Raw genomic sequence first — 19,263 nt, forward strand, 5'->3', positions numbered from 1 at the left:
ATGGCAATAATGGCACAGCCTGGACTTGTACATTTGGTATTCATCACTACTCACATTCTGGGTGGACTTGTCTCACTGTCAATTGTGTCTTTCGCTCCATCTCATTCTCCACTTGGCCAGCCATCATCCGACCACAATTGAATATCAAGGAGAGAGACACACAAGGGGCCACATTCACGTAAAACGAACGACCCCGCGTAATTGTTATCCGATGGAAATACACACCAAAGGCAAACACACAACAATCATGAGAATCAAAGCAATTGTCCGGAAGTTTTAAATTCTAGACACGTTGTCTTGCTGGGAATTAAATTTTTCCTCCACAGGCCCGATGTGTCGTGTTTATCATCGACGCCACGAAGAACTGCCATCCAGCAGTAATGATGTCTCTGTTCGAGCAGATCCATATATGCCAATCCATCTCTCATCGCGCTCTTTTGCACTCCTTTTCCGTTCCTCGTGATCCATCATTGAATAATACTCCGGCTTAATTGTGAGGAGAAAGAAAAAAAAAAACGTGGGCTCTCGTCCAAGGGGAAGACAGTGTGACTAAAATGTGTACTTCCACGATTTCTGAGAAGAATAATTGAGTAATGAAGAAGAAAAATGAGTTTTTCTCCCATTTTAGCACTTCGTTGACGAGATTTCTCGAAGAATCTACGTAAAACCCAAGTTAAAACCTAAATAAAATCTTTTTTACAAAATTATTACCGAAATATTCCAGCGATTATTTGTAAAAATTTAGCTGAAATTACTCTTTTATTGCCTAAATCTTTAAAAAATCAAGGCTAGGAGTTAGTTTTTGGTTAGAATTTGGTAATAAACATGAAATTAATTTTTTTTTGTAATTAAATTTAGTTACCGAGTATTAATATCACATAATCTAGAGACATTTAATAACTGCTAAGTTGTACATCTGACCATAATTTCTCCCCCTTGCGCTCGCCATTCACTGTTTCCTCTGCACAACACTTGATTCCATCTCCATTCCATCATTCTCGATCGGTCACAGCAAATTACGATTCATTCTGCGGGCCGTGGAAGGAGTTGCACGAAATGTACACCCAATTTATGCACATCATTTTCGCTCATTTGACGATTTATGAGTCCGCGGCGATTCGCCAGATATTGACAATAGCCGCGAGAGCGCGAGTTGCATGCCTTTCCGGTATCATAAAAGTCATACCGCGCCATGTGCATAATGCTGAGATTATGTAATGTGCTCGAAAAGAGTTACACCGCAAAGCTCGGCGCTATTTATACGTTGAAGCGCGACAAGAGAGAAAATTAATCTGTGTCAATTTTGGCATAATTCCTGACACAATGACATACACAGTGCGCGGAAAATGAGTGAAAGACATACCAAAAAGTCTCACAGAGCCCGCGAATTGCATATGGAAGAGAGGCGGCCACATGGCTCTCTAACACTTCAAGAGGCGCACGGAGTGACGAAATTTCCGATTATGAAATTCAATTGAGAGCCAAGAAAGAAACTGGTTTTATCACTGAACATCGCGATTGCACTGCTTCCTCACCGAATATCAACCACAGAGACACGCATTGTTCGGTGGAAATTGTTGACACATTGTTCGCTCCGCAGCGCCTTATTATTGTAGGTTTTCCATGAACTGGCGAGCTGTACAGGGCGAGGTGTCTTCCTACGTTTGCACTCATAATTCATCTTGGGCTGTGACATCTGGTGGAATCAGAGCTGGGCTCTGAGCGCGGGGAAAGTGCGTGATCCAATTGAGATGGAATTGTCTTGATGTGAGCGCTCGCGAGCGGGTTAAGGACGGAGGTCACACTTCCGCATTTGTACAAATTACCCGCTTTCTTACCCTCAAAGCTTTCCGAGCGCAATTTTCTGTCCAATTGACTCAAACTCAAGGGGGAGATTATTTCTGTACAGAATCACAGACACTTCCAGAACATTGGCAGTGCTTGAAATATGTGTTTTCATACATTTTTTCAACCGCCTAAAGTATCATAACCTCAAATTAAGGAGTTTTTGACTTAAAAAGATCCAAATTTACTTGTATGATCTGAAAAAACTTACAGAGAAACAATTTTTAAGAAACATTAGAAGTTTCCAGTGGGTATTTTGATGTGATTCGATTTTTAATCACTCTTTTGGAAGCACTTTGGAACATAACCTAAAAAATAATCCCTGAAAGAAACTCATTCACAACGTTTTAAATCTGAAATTTGCTATTTTAGAGTTAAAAATCAATCAAACAGCTCTTAAAAGAGACAATCCTGTATCCTACAATTGTATTTTAGAGGTTATGATCAGTCTAAGAAAAATTAGCATGAGTTTAACATTGAAAACTTGTGATCTTCATTACATTTTGTTATTATTGTGTCAATAAAGTGCTAATAATACTTCTTACAGCCTGTACTCCTTTTCTGATAAAATGTGAGGTTATGAATCTCGTAAAAGGGGAAATTGAAGTGAAATTTATAATTTTTGTTGGTTATTTGATCAGAAATACTCAATTTTGCCAAGGAATATGATTATTCCAATTAAAGAACATAAAATAGTGTTTTCTAATGTTATTTTATCACTAAATTATCCACTTCTAAATACTTTTGTTGCGCTGTTGTACATCACTTTTGACCATAATATCTCCCCCTTGGCTGATCTCCCTCGGCATGTGAGAGATCTTTGAGCGAGCAATTAAAGTGACTAATTTCACTGTCGATTAGAATTTAGATTGGAGAACTGGACTAATTACTTCCCCATGGATGGCGGCATCATGAGGGAACTGGCGCGAAGAAGTGCTGGATTTCCCTCTCATCTGCACAATGCGTCTCCACCATGGGAGAGACCCCATTTCTGGCGATGCTTTCTATTGCCTGGCGACGACGATGATGAGCCGGTCAGAGGTCAAATGCCGCCAATTGAGCCAATCAACGGCAATTCCGCGTGAGGCAACATCTTCGGATTAGAGGGAAGCAGAGCGCGCAGAATTTTGTCATATATCAAATTGAGATGATTAATTTATTTACTTTCCGTCTCCTCTCGAGCCTAATTGTCTCTCTCTCTCTCTCTTTCTCAAGATGAGAGAAAAAGTGAGAGTGAAATCACGAAGTCTGCACTCTTCAGCCCAATTGGGCGGGAATTTGCATTACTCTTGTCGACTTTGCGTGAATGGCCTTTTTGCATGTCTGACTGGCGTTGGCCTAATGAGGCGCTCTTGCGCGGTGGCAAAACAAGGCACGCTCGTAATTAGACAAAAACCCTATAATTGCTCTGTTCCGTCAGGTTGTTTTGGTGGCTTTTTTCCCCAACCATCGAGAGGAGATTTAAATCGCCAAATTGACCGAATTCGCAAGATTTCCGTGAGTTTTTTTTTATCTTCTCACCTCAAGCAATGCGCGTATCAATTGGAATTTGCAACATCAATTCCGGATGATTTCTGTTTGTGTGTGGAATTTCGTAAATTGTGTCATTTATCATATTTCATGCAATTCGATATACATCACCATGAGTTTCCCACAAATAATGGTTTGAAAATATGCTTGAGGAATGAAAACAAGTCGTTTAAATGGTCACCAATTTAGATTATAATTTAATGGATTTCAGTGATGAAAATAGAGATATTTCCGCCATAAATATCCACAATAAACAAATATATATCTCCAAGAGTCACCCAAGTTCAGTCGAGCGGGAATTTTTTACACCAATTTATTGCTGGTGAATCAATAAAAAAGGCCCCCAATTGACTGTGTGTGTGTGTCATCGTCAGTCGTTTGAGACGGAAAATCATGAGAAGTATGCCAAATGGAGTTCAATTGACACCCAAAATCTCGAGCGAATTGTGCAACAGGAGAGAATTGGTCAAATGGTGCGCGCGCGAGTTGTCCGAAAATTTCCTATCAATTCACAAGCTCGCCAAGTTGTAGACATTTTTATATAATTCCCAATTATACACCCATAGAGCGACACTCATAGGCGAAGCCACCGCGAGGCGGCGAGAAAAAACTATTTAACCCAAATTCACACACAGATTGCTATTAAGTAATCGTGCAACAAAAGAACTCAACAGTTCAATGTGTAATAAATGCATATTACGCGAGTTCTCGTTTAATATACGGAAAGTTACGTGAAAGGAGAAAGTTGGCCGTCTGCAGCTTATGCTTCGCGCGCGCGGCCAATTCTTGTCTGTGTGTATTTTATGCTCATGGCACTCCGGTCTCGAGTGGTGGGAGTCCGTCTGGGCAGCCGCGACTGCAGGTCACACGGAGCCCCGCGTGTCGGTGACATAACTATGGCATATCTCACGAGGGAATTCTTCGCGCTGCAGCAATTTGCAAATGCACCATAGATGAGAAGTCGACTTTTCACACCATTTCGGAGGCTATCGCCGCACGTCACACATAACAGCCACCCCCTGACCCGCCCCATCGCGCGGCTGAGATTGCAAATTACACGATATGAATTAATGCACCTCTCCCGCAGTGATAATTCAGTCAGTCTGGCGAGAAAGGAGCGTCTCGCGCCATTGCAAATGGCTTTTCTAACGCTGTTTCACAACAAAAATCGCTTATCGATCGCCAGAGAGGAAAAAATTATGAAACTTTGAATACAGCATTGCAATTGAATTGATTAGACTGCTTCTGAAGATTTTAGATTTGGTTCTTAGAGTCTGTCTTGCTTGTGCAACGGAAAATGTCCTGCATTGTCTCAGATTACACAAAATCATAGAAAGTAAATGAGATTCCTTTTGGAAAATTAGGTGAAATGCAAGCAAATCTGTTTCTCACGGTTTCAATAGAGATTGGAGATTTCTCAGGAAACAATTTTTTAAGGATCTTAAAGGAATTCGACACAAACACCTGAAAAATTCGTAGAAAAAGACAGCTTTTCCGCGAAATTGAACTTCTTCACGCGATCAATTGCACTCTAAACACTTATAAAGTCTAGAAAAAAAATGAAAATCGACAGGAGAATTATCTTGAAGACATCCTGGATATATTTAAGCGTAATTAAGAATCCAAAACATATTCAAGTGGCAAGAAAGTGGTAATTTCTTATTAATGAGGGAAGATTCACACGGAAATTTGCGATTTGGAGGCACTGAATGATTAGCATAACATATACTGAGACTATTGTAGCATTGAAGCGATTCTCTGTTACTCCCAAAGATTCCATGATGAAGAACATTGCTAATCAATGTCTTTCCGTCTCGCAGTCCACAGATTTGTGCAGGTTGCATATGGCATGAGGGAAGTGTACCGCTAATTCCCAAGAAGCGACCACTGAATTGAGAAGAGAGTCGTCTTCGCCATGTACACGCCTGTCAATGGAGATAATTGCGTCCGCGCGGGAGTTTGGGCTCTCAAAGTGGAGCGGCGATGTCTTTCCCATTATATGTAATTTAGCCATTAAGGAGGCCCCTTGGCTCTCCTATTCAAATCAGAGCCTCTCTTCCGTGGGAAACGTGTGCGGTGGAGTGGCAAAAATGAGCGACAATTATCGAGGGGTGGACGGATGAGTTCGATAATCGTGCACGCCGGAGTCTTGGGAGCACATTAAGACACACACAATGAGAAGGACGGGGTCTCAGGCTGCACGAGATACGCAACGATGCTCAAGCGGAAGTGATGACCGCTAAACGGAAATCTTTATACACATGAGAGTGCGAGGGAAATGCCGAGAGTCGGTGGTCGAGAAACAAATCTGCTTGTGATGGTTCCCCGAGTAATTGGTGCGATTGTTAATTTGGATTCGCTTCTGTGGAGCGCTTGGCTTCACGGAGTCACTCGTTGTGTTGTGCGGTGGGAAAAGTCTCTCTCCGTGGAAATGATAAAGACGGGAATTGGGAATCTTCGTGCATGACATTCCTCCATGTCTACGCTTCTCCGGAGACAGATTGAATTCCCGGAAATCGATGGGCCACTCCTGAGTGGCGAGAGTTGACTGTGTGAGGTGAAATTGTACACAAATCCCATCATCATTCTGTCAGATTCCTCCGGAGATCCATATCGATAGTTCTGGCAGCGTGGACAATTATTCCCTCGAGAGACGTGAAAGAATCATCACTTCATCCTTCACCACGCAGCTATTAAATCAACTCCTCAGCTCGGAAATCAAAACTCTCGCGCGTTTGGCATTCCAAAAGGGTTCACAGATATTGTGAGCCGGAGAAAAAAGTGGTCTCTTCGGTGATCAACAAGAGTCACAGCACGGGAATCCCTTCACCGTGACTCGACAAAGGCCACTTGCCGCCTCTTTTCGTCGTCTTTTGGCACTCAAGAGTAAAATACCTGCCCTCACCTTAAGCCACACACATCCATTGCGCGAAACATGACAAACAATAATGAGATTTTGTGTTACTTTTGATGATTTTCATGGTCACGGTAGCGGAACGGTAATTCTTGAGAGGAAACGAGCATCGCGCTCCGAAGCCTCCAACTTCCTTCTCTCCGCCAGACGGACACTGTCGTCATCGGGGAGCGGATGGATGGGCAGGAAAGAGTCGCTGGAGCGAGCTGAAGCGGAAATTGACACTGGCAACTTGGGCGCTTCGCCACCCTTTTGGGCGCCGCGTCGCAACTTTCGCACGGAAGGACAGAGAATGCGAGATGTCGTAACACCTTTTGCACAACACTATGCAATTTGGTCACATCTCACGCTTTGGCATTAACATTTCCTCTCGGCGCGCGCGAGCGCCAAAAAAAAAGTGTGGAATTGGATGCAGGTAACATAAATTTTCCCGCCGCCGAAAAATTGGGTCACATTTTAGGCGGAAAAGCGGCGCGGCCTCACATCGATAAGCACGCGGCGCGATTGCGGTGACGCGGCTGCATAATCATCATTACGTGAGCCAAACACACACGAAAACCATTCCGCGATACGGCAAGAATGCACGGCGCAGTTTCACCCGAATGCAAGAAGTGTTCTTGAATAAGAGCTCGCGCCAGACGTTTTGTGATTAAAGACATGAAAGTGCAAATACCATCCTCTGTTGCGCACTCAACGGGTTTGATCATAATCTCACACCTCTCTCTTGCTCAATCCAATAAATCAGCGATCTGGGCTTGGGAAGATCACAACTAATGCAAATTGTGAGGATTTGCCAGAGAAACTGATTTATTGGGAAACTTGAACACATTTTCCCTGCAATTATAATGCGATCAAATGGCAAAAAGCAAGGGATGATGTGGCTATGATGATCTGTACACCACATTTTGGCGTTCTTTTCTAGCTTCTTGTCATTAAATTGTCAGGTTTTCGTTAAAGCAAAACGTTTAATTAAACGAACAGCTTTTAAAAACATTTTAGGAAGAAATTTCTGTAAAAATCTGCCCGAAAATTATTGAAAAATGATTGTGAAAATTATTAGTTTCAGTTTTTTCTGTCAAAAATTTCAAATTATACCAATGAAATAAATTAGCAGTCAAAAAAAACCAACTGGAAGGATTTTTTTTAAGAGTTTCGAGGTGAATTTGGGAAATTTTGAAGCGATTTTAACACTAAATTTTGAGAATCAAACTGAAAAAGCTCCTCAAAGTGACTTTTCCTACAAGTTAGGGGGATTGTTAGACGAAACAAGGAAGTGTTCGACTTCAGAACTTCACCACTCCTGCTCAGAATGTCTTCCCCTTGGCAAAAGGCTCAGGGAGAGTCGTGAGAAGATGCACAGTTGAATGCAGGAAATATTTGCGTCCAGATAATCTCATTTTTGCATAAGTATGTACAGACTCTTGTTAATGTCACAGCCGACATCCTCGAGGGTTCTTCACCTTCTGGCCAAATCGACGGCTGATGGAATATTTTGTGCCACGGCGGCATTTGTCCGTTTTCCCCACGGCGCGAGATATTGAAATTTCAACCTCATGGAGGATCGGCGTGATTCCGTGTTAGACACAAGAACCTCCCGGAGACGTGGCCAGAGAATGGCTGGCAGCAATAAAATCTCAAATTAACATTCAACTATTAAACTTTGTCTCTCTCTCCTTCTGTGTGTTTTTGATGGAGAACGCTCTCCGCAAGATTCACGGCTTCGTGTTGCGTGTTGGAATGTGAGATTCTCGCCAGGGAGAGAAGAGTTCCAGGCCGGGCAGCGCGATTCCAGGAAGTGTCGAATGTCAATGAGGAGTCAATTAAATTCATTTGTACACCAGCACGAAAATCAATCTGTTGCACTCCTTTCAGGTAATGGAAGCTCTGCGGCGAGTATCAATTGCCGTGGCAAGTGATATTCTTAAAATAGTTCTCTCGCTTGGCATCCACTTGTTGTCTCGTTGCGGGAAGTGAGCAAACGCTCTCTAAATCCTGATCGATGATATTGATTTTCCGTGGCCACAGAAGCCCCTCAATGTGCCTTCTTTGTATCCCTTTTCGCCCGTATAGAAAAAGTGTCGTTTTACGATGAGGAGAGGAGAGAAAAAGTCCCCAGTCTTTTGTGCTCTGCATACAAATTGCAAAAAATACATACATTTCAGAAGCACGCTCTCGAAGGCTGATTGCCCGCTCTTTTGCCCAAATGTGCGGTGATTTCGTTGGGTGGATCCCACAAGAGTCAAGAAATCCACCAAATGATCTCATGCAGAGATCTTGGATCTTGTGCACACATCTGTTTTGAGTTTATACCCGGAGATGTGGACAAAAACCATGTTTTGTTTATGTTTTCCTCCTCTGGGCGGCGGCGGCGGAGGAGAGAGAGAAAAAACGTGGAGAGACTTGGAGATAGTGTCTCAAGATTGGCGACTCAGTTGAATATATGATTAGGCTCTTCAACTGATCTGCAGAGTCTTCAACAAATTTATCCATTTTACATCTGTCTCCAATTCTCTCTCCTCGTCAATAAACACTGGACGGACAGAGAGAGAGAGAGAGATAAAAGGACGGCATAATTTGCACTTTATTTGAAATGACAAAGAACCTCTCAAGTCTCTGCCAAGTCTCAATAAAAAGACGATATTGATGCATTTGGAGATTAGATTAGGAGCAGAAAAAAATCTGGCCAATTGGCATAACATCCCTTAGTCATGGGTAATTTAATCCTCTGAACAATATCAATCTCGCCGCAATATTGAGGGAAACCTTCTAACATTCTGGATGATCGCCTCTTATTTCTCCATCTTCTGCGCGCCTCTCAATGTGTCCTCATAATGGTTAATTCGAGAGGGAGTTTCGGTTGAGCCTCCATCGCTGAGATCGTGTTTCATCGCGCCAAGGAGGTTCGGAGAGGGTGAAAAAAAAGGCCGCCTGAAAAATGAGGATCGTGATCATGAATATGGTCAATTTAAATTAGACGAAGCTCAGGAATCTGTCTGCTCGGCTGAGTGTCTTCTCAAGGGGTTTTTCTGAGACTTGTGTCTCTGGCTTTATTCAACACTTTCTGCTGCAATGATCACATCATCAGCAGCCTTTTTTTCTCCTCCATCCACAATCACTCTTCACGTCTCACTGTGGTTTCCAGCAGATTCACTGCTCTGCCCGCCCTTTTTCTGCTCCTCCGCGCGCTCTGCATTTTCAGTCCAATTTCCTGTCTCGTTGCGCCCTTTTTTCCACTTCTTCTTACACTCCGCGCAGCACAAGAACATCTCTTGTGTTTATTCCTCCACGCGTCGTCAGATGAGAAAATATGTATTTCACGTCCATGCGCGCCCCTTCCGCCCCCCGGATCTCCGTGTGTGGCTGGTGGATCTCGCGAGATGCCAACGCGTCGCTGAGCCTCTCGTCTGTCAATGTGCACTTCACATCGATTTCCGCTTCTGACATTCTTTCCTCCACTGTCACACACATCAAGTCCAGGAGAGATTATCAGCGTCATCAGTGGCATAGAGAGCACCATTTATAGACTCCCAAGCGACATCTCTTCTGCTTTATGGTCTGCCTTTCCTGCAGTCACTCTCGATCCTCAACCATATCATATGCACTGATCTGTCCCTCTCTCGACCTCTGACAAAGGCCACAAACACTCACTCTTCCACTCCGTGTAATCCTTCAGCCTTTGAGCCTCTCGCCGCACAGCAGGATCATCACTCTGTTCCTTCTTCCACCCCATTGTCCGGACACTTCATTGCCATAAGGATGACTTTGTCTCCATTCACGACTCACGGATCGTAATTCCTTTCTCAGCTCCTCTCTCTGCTCTTTTGTTGCCAATTGCATGCGACAATTAAGCTCCTCCAAGTTCCAGCAAAAAGGCTCTCGAGCAGCACAAAAGCAACAAGCCTCACTGCAGGCTCAGGAGGTCAGGATAAGGCTTGGAAGGCTACGAGGCCTGAGAGTCTAATTCAGTGTCTCTGAATTCATTTCTGATTGCAAGAAAGAAAGACTTCCAGACACTTCTGAACGCCTTTAAAGGCAATTTTCCGACTTAAAAAATTCTTCTTCAATTAATCTTATTTAGTAGATAAAGAGATTTAATTTGCAGCTTTAAAGCTCAAATCGCGAAAAAAAACCTAAGAAAAAAGACCGAAGTTATATATTTGAGGTTATGATTGACTTTTAAGCTCTTTTCTATTACTGAAATAAAACAAATCTAAAGATTTCTTTGCACAAATCTTCAATTCTGCGAAGAAGAAAGGGAATATTTCCAGAAAAAAACATAAATTTGATGATTCTGGAGGTTTTCTAATCCCCCAATATCTATCTTAAATAAATAACATAACCTAGAAAACCAATAAAATTGATTTCTTAAGTAAAATAATTTAGAAGAATAATTTAGACCGTAATATGTCGCCCTTGCCTTATTGAATCTATCTAGATAGACTCAAATCGAGGCTAAAAATCTTCAATCTGCGATCAAGTGAATTGCGAGTGGCACAATTATTTACTCCTTAATCTGTATTCACGAGAAACACCTTGAAAAATCCCCTCGAAAGTTTCGCAATGCTCTTGTTTATCGTGGTTAATTGGTTGCTTATAATCATGCTTTTGCTGTCATCATTTAGCATGTGATTTGAATAATCGCATCTGAGAAGGAAAATGCAACTTGAGTGATCAGAGGCAAAGTGAGCTCAAATCACTTCAGAAGCATTTCATACCTCTTCGCGGGTCGTGTTTTTTTTCCCACAGAGCGTCTGAAGTCGTAAATGGCAAAGATTTGTGAGAGTAAATGAGTCAAATGTGCTTGTTTCATTTATTTCCTCTCGCCATGTAATCGCTGACGACCTGTTGATTGCATCAGGAGGGCCTTTTCCCACCTCTGACCGAGGCATCACTCTTCGCAGCCACTCTGTGGCTCTTTAGACTTGTCTTTAGAGCCAGGAAGACAAGATGCCCGCGGGGAGCGATATTGTCTGGCGAGCATCGCGTGATGTATTGGTGGGCAAAGCTCGGGCCGCGAATTCACGTTTTCAGCTTTGGTCAGATGAGAAATGTAGAGGAGCGGATTTGTATGCAAAATATGCTATTTCCTGTATGTGCCAACATCGATGGGAGCCACACAAGAGCGGGCCTATTCCGCGCGCGCGATCGTGATTGGGATTGATGACGAAATGGAGTGCAAAACAGCCAACACTCTTTCAGTGGCCTCTGCAATCACGCGTCCACTTTTATTGCTTTTCTTTGATGAGGCGCAAATAAAAGAAATATATATACACCTTCGAATTCGAAGAGTGAGAAAAAGAGAAAAAAATGTGTGTGACAGAAATTTAACACCTCGAGAGAGAAACTGTCGAAGAATCCATGGACATTTTACGGCTCTGCTGAATAATTGATGACATGCCGCTGGGAGTCTATATCCTCGAGGAGATTCTCTCTCCTCAAAAGGAGCATTCAAGCTCTCCTTGGTGAGCGCTAAGGGGGAGATATTATGACTAGGAGTCATAGAAACTGGAAATTTTTGACGATATTTAGTTCACTGATCTGAATTTGAAATCAATTCTTGATCAATTCTGCAGCTTTGACAAATTTTTCTAGGTTATGTGGCTTTATTTTAGACTAAAAATTATATAAGATGAAAAATTTGTGCGCTTTAAATGCAATTATTTGCATTAACAATCAGAATGGTGCATTTAAACTGAATTAAAATAGTGATTCTGGATGCTTAGCGATAAAAAGCAACACCAAAGTCAAACATAACCCCAAATTTTACATCCAATACTTTCGCTTTTGAGCTAGAGAGATTCTAATCGAGATCGTGGCTGAAGAAAAACCTCAAATCAACCTCAAACAATCCATAAAGTCTTAAGAGGGAAGTTTTTAAGCATCAAAAGCTGCTTCTGACCGAATTATCTCCCCCTTGACTCTCTCTTTCTGACCAATATTTTGGGAAGGGACAGAAAAAAAATCTCAGGATGGATATTGAGTGCGATGGTTTGACTAAAATTGATCACCTTCCAGAGAGAAGAGAGGCGAAGGAGAGAGAAAGAGAGACTTTAAACAGGAAATTGGAACATGAAAATGATCTAAGAGTGAATTGTGGAATTTCTGGGACGCATTCACTCTTCCTTTTTGTCAATTTCATTTATTGTGCTCTTTTGGTATTTATTTGGTGAAAAAAGAACTGGGAGAAGAATGGAAGAGCAAAAATGTGGAAAAAAGACATGACACAATAGATCATCATATTCTTGACTGTAACTATATCGAATCTTTTCTTCCTCAGGCTGTGTAATCTTCTTCTCTCCTTCAAGTGCTAATGCTCAGTGGCCAGAGGTGTTCACAGATGCTGCAATTGAGCGGAGACATGACGTCGGAAGCGTTATTAATTTAAATATATCCTGCACGTCTCACGGATGGATTTTGATGGGGAGAAGATTTAATGAAATGAGTGAGCTTTCTCGGACGATCCTCCAAATATAAATTTAGAGATCATTATCATCAAATGTGGATAATAAATTAAGTGATGTGCGAGAGAGAGAGAGAGAGAAAAAATACGATCACTCTCAAAGCATATTTGTATTCTCATCGGCGCAGTTCCACGTTCAAATTACAAGCGGAAAACAGTAATGATTCCCATTTAGAAGGAAAATAAATATCACGCGAATGTTTATAATAGATTTATTCGGGCTCCTGAAGACACTTCTCCATAACGCTGATGATCTTCAATCTCTCCCCGAAATGCGCGCATCAGAATAAATTTCCCCCCTTCTTTTTCCACACAACAACCCAACAATAATAAATTGATTGGGTTGTTTTTCCTCGATCGCGTGGCTGGAATTGATTCGAGGGATTTTTTTTAATGTGAAATTGTACACTTTTCTCATGATACAATAAACAAAAATACACTTTGTCCATGTTGGGGCGCGCTCTTGCAAGAGAGTCTTCTGGAAGAGAGTGTAAGAAGAAAGAAAAAAAAGAGTCGAGGCAACAATAAAAGATCTCATGTACACAGTCGAGTAATGTCTTATGGCATGATCAATTATAACCGAAAATTACGAAAATCGAAGGCACACAGAGTGTTCACGGAGGAATAGTTAGTTATGTCTGCATTTTACGATCGTTTTCTCGTCTCACAGGGAAGGTAAAATGTGGAGAGCTTTTTGCCGATCTGTTGCTTCATTGCGGCGCGCGCGAGTCTATTTTCTGCCATTGCACAAAAACAGCCCAAAACATCTCCTTTTCCAATTTGTTATGCAACAAAGCTGATGATGGTTGGAAATTAAAAAGTGAAAAATGCGCTCTCTAAGCCCACTTTTCCCTCCTTTGCGGCCGGGTGGAATTTCTTAATGCTATTCATCTTCACGTCGCCCGATAATTTAATCAATAGAAGAGATGATGGAATTATTGGGCGACGTGCTCTGAAAGAAGACAAAACCACACAGTAAAAATCAATTTTCCCCAAAACGGAAGTTACACCTGTTTTCTGTTTATTCACACGAAATTCTTGAGATTCACAATCAATTGAGTGCGTGGAATATTTTATTGAAAGCCCAACACAGGCGCGTTCAGCGGGAGAAATTGACTAGAATACCAAATATGCGCGCTCCGCCGCGACTCCCTTCGCGTCTCCTGGCGCTACAGATGGCCGCTGAATTCGAATTGGGGGAATCCCGCGCCGAGCCCCAGAGCCACCAGCAATTCCTGCCGCACAAGACAAACGGAAGCTTCACATTTGCGTGCGATTTGAACAATTTTCTCAAGCAGTGCCAGAGAGAATTCTGGGAAGAATCCTACTTTAACCCTTTCACGACGACTTTTACTCATATTTCTCAAACTCTCCTTGATGCAGACAATAAAAAGGACATGAAAGTATCTAAAAGGATGCATTTTTAGACTTCTACAGCTCTATATTTATGTTGAAATAAATCATTAATAAACTGCTAAGGAGTTTTTCCATTACGTAGAAATGTCGGTAAAATAGGGAACTTATCGATACAAACAAAATGCTTGATTTTTCCTTTTTAACACAATTTTAGGGGAAAATTAGAACTGATGTGGCCTAATAATTCCCTTAATTGTCGATTTTAACTGTATTCGCCGTAATATTGTGTTAAATTTGGTTAAAATTCATTGTCAATAACTCAATTGTCGATAACTTAAAGTTAGTGGAAAATGACGCTGAGATTGACGAGAAAACTTTATTTATCTTGAATTATTCTTTACAGAAGCTTAAATCTTGCTTAAATCAGAGGAGGCAACATTTCCCGTCAATTGAAACACATTTTTTCGACGGATTTTCGCAAAATTAAGCGTTTCACTCTCGTCAGGTCTTGATAAGAACTCCTGATCAATTCTTTGAGCTGGTTGAGAGCGTCTTTTAGGCCGTGGATACTCTAAACAAGGAAAAACTCAAGGAAATTGTAATAATTACAAGCTCAAATCGAAAAACGTGAGGTTCAATTGCCATTCTTTTCCTGGCGATGAATAAGAAGTTCAACAGACTGAAAAGAGTCTCTGCAATTGATTTTCTTGATCAACAAGTGAATTTCGGCCTCTAAGATTACATTGTCTTGGTTTTCTTGTGCTGTGCAAAATGTTTAGTCCACAATTTTCCAACTGTTCGAACAATTTTCATTTATCTGGTAATTTTTACCAGGAAAAGCCCTTAAGAAGCTGGTCGTTGTGAAAGGGTTGAGAGGACTTTTGCATACCTGAATGTACTGCGTCGCCTTGCGCAGCGTCTTGACTTTACTCACGCGCTTCCGGCGATTTGATATCGCTGGCACCACCTGGCGGAGCTTCTCGTAAGCCTCGTTCACCGCCTTCACGCGACTTCTCTCCCTGGCATTGCGGATCTGCACCGTTTGGGGCTCACTTGGCGCCGCGGCTTTGGTTCTGCGCCTGCTTTTCCCACCTGAAACGCTCCGAAGCTCTTGAGAAGATCAGCACATTGATCGCTTGTTAGGAGTTTTACCGGAGTTCCTGGGCTTCCAGTGGTCGCTCTGGTGATGCGGAAATGCGCAGAAGGACGAGAACTTCGTCATGACTCGCCGAGAGGGATGTTTCCTGAGGGCAGGCGGAATGGCAACTGAGGAAGGCGCGTTTGGACGAAATTTCCCAGTGACACGAGCGCAATTGATATGTGGACGGCACGAGCCAGTGACTCCGGGGAGTCGCAGAGAGATTCCCGCCCGTATTCCTGATCATGCGGGTGATTGCGACACCCCCAGAGCGCGTCAATTGGGCAGGTGGGAAGGAGACGCAGCGCACTGTAATTACCTTTTTAATATAATAATTTACACATTTCGTCTAAGACAGTTCCGTCACGCGAAAGATGTTCTATAGAGTTTGATGGTAGGAGGAGGACTTGTCCTCCTGGCGTCTAGCCGACGATCAGCGTGCCGTCGTCTGGGAAAGTGTACGCGGGAACTTCTAAGTTGAGCGGCGCCGGGCCCTTCCGGATGCGTCCGGAGGCGTCGTAATGCGAACCGTGGCACGGACAGTAGTAGCCGCCGAAGTCGCCGGCATTGGCGATGGGCACGCAGCCCAGATGGGTGCACACGCCGATCACCACGAGCCACTCCGGTCGCTGGACGCGCTCCTGCAACGAATCAAGAGTGTCAGACAGTCAGCGCGCTTCCCTGCACATCTGTACTCACGGAATCCGCCTGCGGGTCGCGCAGCGTGGCCGCGGCCACAGACTGCTCAGTGGAGATCTCTTCGGAAGTCCTGTGGCGGATGAAGAGTGGCTTTCCGCGCCACTTGAATGTCGCCGATTTGCCCTCCGGGATGTCCGACAGCTTGATCTCGATCTTGGCCATGGCCAGCACGTCAGCGGACGCGCTCATGGAGGAGATGAACTGCGTGACCAGAGCCTTAGCGGCGTAGGTGCTGCCCACAAGACTACCTCCAACGACAAGGTAAGTGAAGGAGTTCCTGTCCTCCACGGAAGTGCTGCTCTTCTTCGTGGGCTTCGACACGGAGTCGCGACGGTAGGCCGAGAAGTCGGGCACCCTGAGGTCCGTGTGCGAGAACCTCACCTGCGTGGTCACTGCAAAAAAAGCCCCCAAGTCAGCGACATAACCTCACTCTGTGTTATGTAACATTTCCCAGTGGATTCCCTTATGCAACCCCCGGAGGACTCACCGACTGGGCCTGACTTCACGCTCACCACATGCTTGGGCAGCTGGGCGTTGAGCGTGGCACTCGTGGCGGGCACCACGGGGCCCTGCACCACGGGATCCTTGGCGACCGAGACACCAGCAGCCACTGGCTTCAGTCCGGACGCCACCACCTGCGACGTGGCCTTCAGGTATTGCGGCAAATTGGCTGCGCGTGTCGCGATGTTGATCATCTTGAGTCTGCCAACACTTTATGCCCGCGAAATACTCGGAAAACCACCCTTTTTCCAAAGGTGAAAAAACAATCGAATGGCTGGGAACAGTCTGACAGAAACTGTGCTCACAGCCCGGCTGGCGATGCGCAATTGATGGACTGTCAAAATGCAATTTGCTGTTTTTCACCCTTTTCGAGAGTGAAAATTCACTGAGGATTCTTTTATTTGCAAAGTTATTGATGTCAGAGAGTTTATTTCACTGAAATCCGCAAGTTTTGCATACAAATTGAGAACAAACGAGGATGAGAGTGATTGACAATATGTTCACCTGCAGAGGGCACTGCAAGATCTCTTACGTTTATCAAAGACACACACTTGAAATTTTAGTACGAACGAATTTGAATTACAACGAATCGAAAATATTTTTTATTCCGCTTTCGAAAATCAATTATCAAAATAGGGACATGAATTTCAAAATGAAATGAATTTGAGAAATTTGTGCTTTCTATTCGTTAGCATTTTGTACTTTATTGATTTTTTTTTATTAATTAAAAGTATGTAATAAAGACGATTTTATGTCTATTGACACAAATTCTTTAAATTACCTAAATTCTTATCGAGTTTCTCTTCGCCATTCATCAAAAAGTAGTCTGAAATCTATTTCTGCGGCACAAAGAATGTCATTTGAGAGGAAATTCGCCCTCAATGGGTAATAAATAATGTAGAGACAAGGAGTAAACAGCAAAAAGTCCGAGGGAGAACCTCTCGAAAATCAATAGAAGGAAGCGAGAGTGGAGCTTTCGGTGGACGTACAAAAAGAGTCAAACTACTTTAAACTCTGATTGCGTTTCCTCCGCATCTCTCTCTCTCTCATCCCGAGGTCGGGCGAGGCGCTGTTCCACCCACTCCGCCCACCCATTCGTCACCCTGCCCAGGCTTTAATTTCAAACTGAAAACTTTTCGCATGGCGGGCGGTGGGCGAAAGGGTGGCCCGGGATGAGGGTAGTTGTCAGCAGCCAGCGCACATAGCAACTAACGCTGTCTATTCTCCGCTGGCAAATGCCACAGTTCCGGACCGACTTCCCTGCAAACTAGCATGTGCGTATTGATTGGCTGCGCATAATGACTGCACGCACCACCCCCTGCGCCCGGGGATGGGGCCGTCCTGCTCCTATCTCTGCATCCTTGCTGCTGCTGCCGCTGGAGCGCCAGGGCGGCACTCGGAAGCCCGGGATTTGTTCCCACTTTCAGCTCGTGTCTCAAGAAGAAACGCAGATTCTTAGGCTTATTGCACAGGTTTTGCTTCACTCTGTCGCTAGAGGCGCTACAATCGAAAAACTGTGTTTTTTAAATGTGAAAGAACTGCTATAGTTTATGTAATTTAAAAAAATATTATGAACAATTAATTTTTTATGACTTTTTAATTGCTAAAATATCATTCATCTTTTCTTAAATTGTTAATTTGGTGAAAAATAGTCTTCGCAAGTTCGGAAACTGAACAAAACTCTAAAAATTAAACCATTTTTTGAATATTTTTCAAGAATATTTTTAAAAATCGTGGAAACCTGGACTTTTGGGAGGTTTTCAAGGCTTCCGAGTGCAACTCTGGACTCCGTCGAAAGTGAAAAACGTCATGATGCTGAGGAGGGTTGGAGTGGGCTCCGCCACCCACTTTATCTCTCACTCTCGCAGCCGAAGTGCCACCTATAGAAAGTACCTAAGCACGCACACAGAGGCGGGAAATCTGTGGAGCGAGCGAAAGCTCTGAAGCCGCACCGATGTTGCGTATCTAGGCGTGTTATTTAGGTCACGAATACAAATAGGAAATGGTGTGTGTTTCGTAGGGGAGGGAAAGTGTGCGGTGGATGTGTTCCGCCTGGAGGGAAAGGCACCGGGAAAAGCGAGGGCTTTTGTGATGAATCCCCACCGCCGCCGCCCTGCTTTTCGGGGGGGCGCCCGCACCCTTTGTCAGGGCGCGCGGGTGGGAAAATAGTGAAAGTTCTGCACACATTTCACTTTCTCTTTTTGCTGACTCCTCTCCTTTTGCTCTTGCCTTGGCAACCCCCCTGCTGGCATCCTCGTCCGCCCCCGCGCGCACCCCCCCGAGCACAGCCGAGGGCGTCTCGCTCAGGCGCACGGCGCGGCCGCGGCCGTCCCTGTCGCCCTCCCAGGACGATAACAATGCAATCTACGCAACGCGATTACATCCAAGTTGTAGGTCATGTCCTTCAGGGGGTGGCGCGGCGGGGTGGGGCGTGCGCGCCCTCTGGCTCAGTGTGTTTGTGTGCTTCTGACGAGCTCTGTGGCGAGGCTGGAAAAAAGCTCGAGGAGAAGTTATCTGGGTCTCGTTTGATTTTCTGCTTCCATGCTCGGTGAGGGCTTCGCACAAGAGTGGGATTAGCCGCCCAGGCGATTCGGAGGGGGTGGGGGGGGGTGGGCCGGAGAGCAGAGAAGTTTTAAAGTTTCCCCGAGAGCACTTGATGTACCGCGAACACGAGATGACAGATAAATTTTCATTATTCCGGGTTGCAAAAGCTCCCACTTTTGCCGCCCATGTCAGAAATCACCCCCAAAAACCCTCTCTTTCCCTCTCTCACCCCCGCCATTATCTATGAAATGTGGGACTCTTGTGTATGAGGAGTTC

General features: G+C 44.0%; 2 protein-coding genes across 2 annotated transcripts; both read right to left on the minus strand.

The window, feature by feature from the left end:
- Positions 1–13,659: 13,659 nt before the first annotated feature.
- Positions 13,660–15,490, minus strand: LOC132262540 (achaete-scute homolog 3-like). The gene is made up of 3 exons (XM_059761818.1): positions 15,258–15,490; positions 14,995–15,184; positions 13,660–13,701 (listed from the first exon to the last, which is right to left on the minus strand). The coding sequence occupies exons 1-3, from the start codon at positions 15,488–15,490 to the stop codon at positions 13,660–13,662; spliced, it is 465 nt and encodes a 154-aa protein (XP_059617801.1).
- A 65-nt stretch (positions 15,491–15,555) lies between these two features.
- On the minus strand, positions 15,556–16,789 carry LOC132261680 (cytochrome b-c1 complex subunit Rieske, mitochondrial). Its single transcript, XM_059760594.1, has 3 exons — positions 16,430–16,789; positions 15,943–16,334; positions 15,556–15,884 (listed from the first exon to the last, which is right to left on the minus strand). Exons 1-3 carry the CDS (start codon positions 16,635–16,637, stop codon positions 15,666–15,668), a joined length of 819 nt encoding a protein of 272 aa, XP_059616577.1. The 5' UTR covers positions 16,638–16,789; the 3' UTR covers positions 15,556–15,665.
- Positions 16,790–19,263: the final 2,474 nt, after the last annotated feature.

This window comes from Phlebotomus argentipes, unplaced genomic scaffold, assembly GCF_947086385.1.
Source record: "Phlebotomus argentipes unplaced genomic scaffold, Phlebotomus argentipes genome assembly contig_15, whole genome shotgun sequence".
Lineage (NCBI taxonomy): Eukaryota > Metazoa > Arthropoda > Insecta > Diptera > Psychodidae > Phlebotomus > Phlebotomus argentipes.

Coding starts and splice junctions, on each gene's coding strand:
- LOC132262540 (XM_059761818.1), bottom strand. CDS start 15,490: ATGATCAGGAATACGGGCGGGAATCTCTCTGCGACTCCCCGGAGTCAC. Junction 15,185..15,257: donor CTGGAAGCCCAGGAACTCCG/GTAAAACTCCTA, acceptor TGGGAAAAGCAG/GCGCAGAACCAAAGCCGCGG. Junction 13,702..14,994: donor AGGCGACGCAGTACATTCAG/GTATGCAAAAGT, acceptor GTCTTCTTTCAG/AGCACGTCGCCCAATAATTC.
- LOC132261680 (XM_059760594.1), bottom strand. CDS start 16,637: ATGATCAACATCGCGACACGCGCAGCCAATTTGCCGCAATACCTGAAG. Junction 16,335..16,429: donor CGTGAAGTCAGGCCCAGTCG/GTGAGTCCTCCG, acceptor CTTTTTTTGCAG/TGACCACGCAGGTGAGGTTC. Junction 15,885..15,942: donor GCGACCCGCAGGCGGATTCC/GTGAGTACAGAT, acceptor GATTCGTTGCAG/GAGCGCGTCCAGCGACCGGA.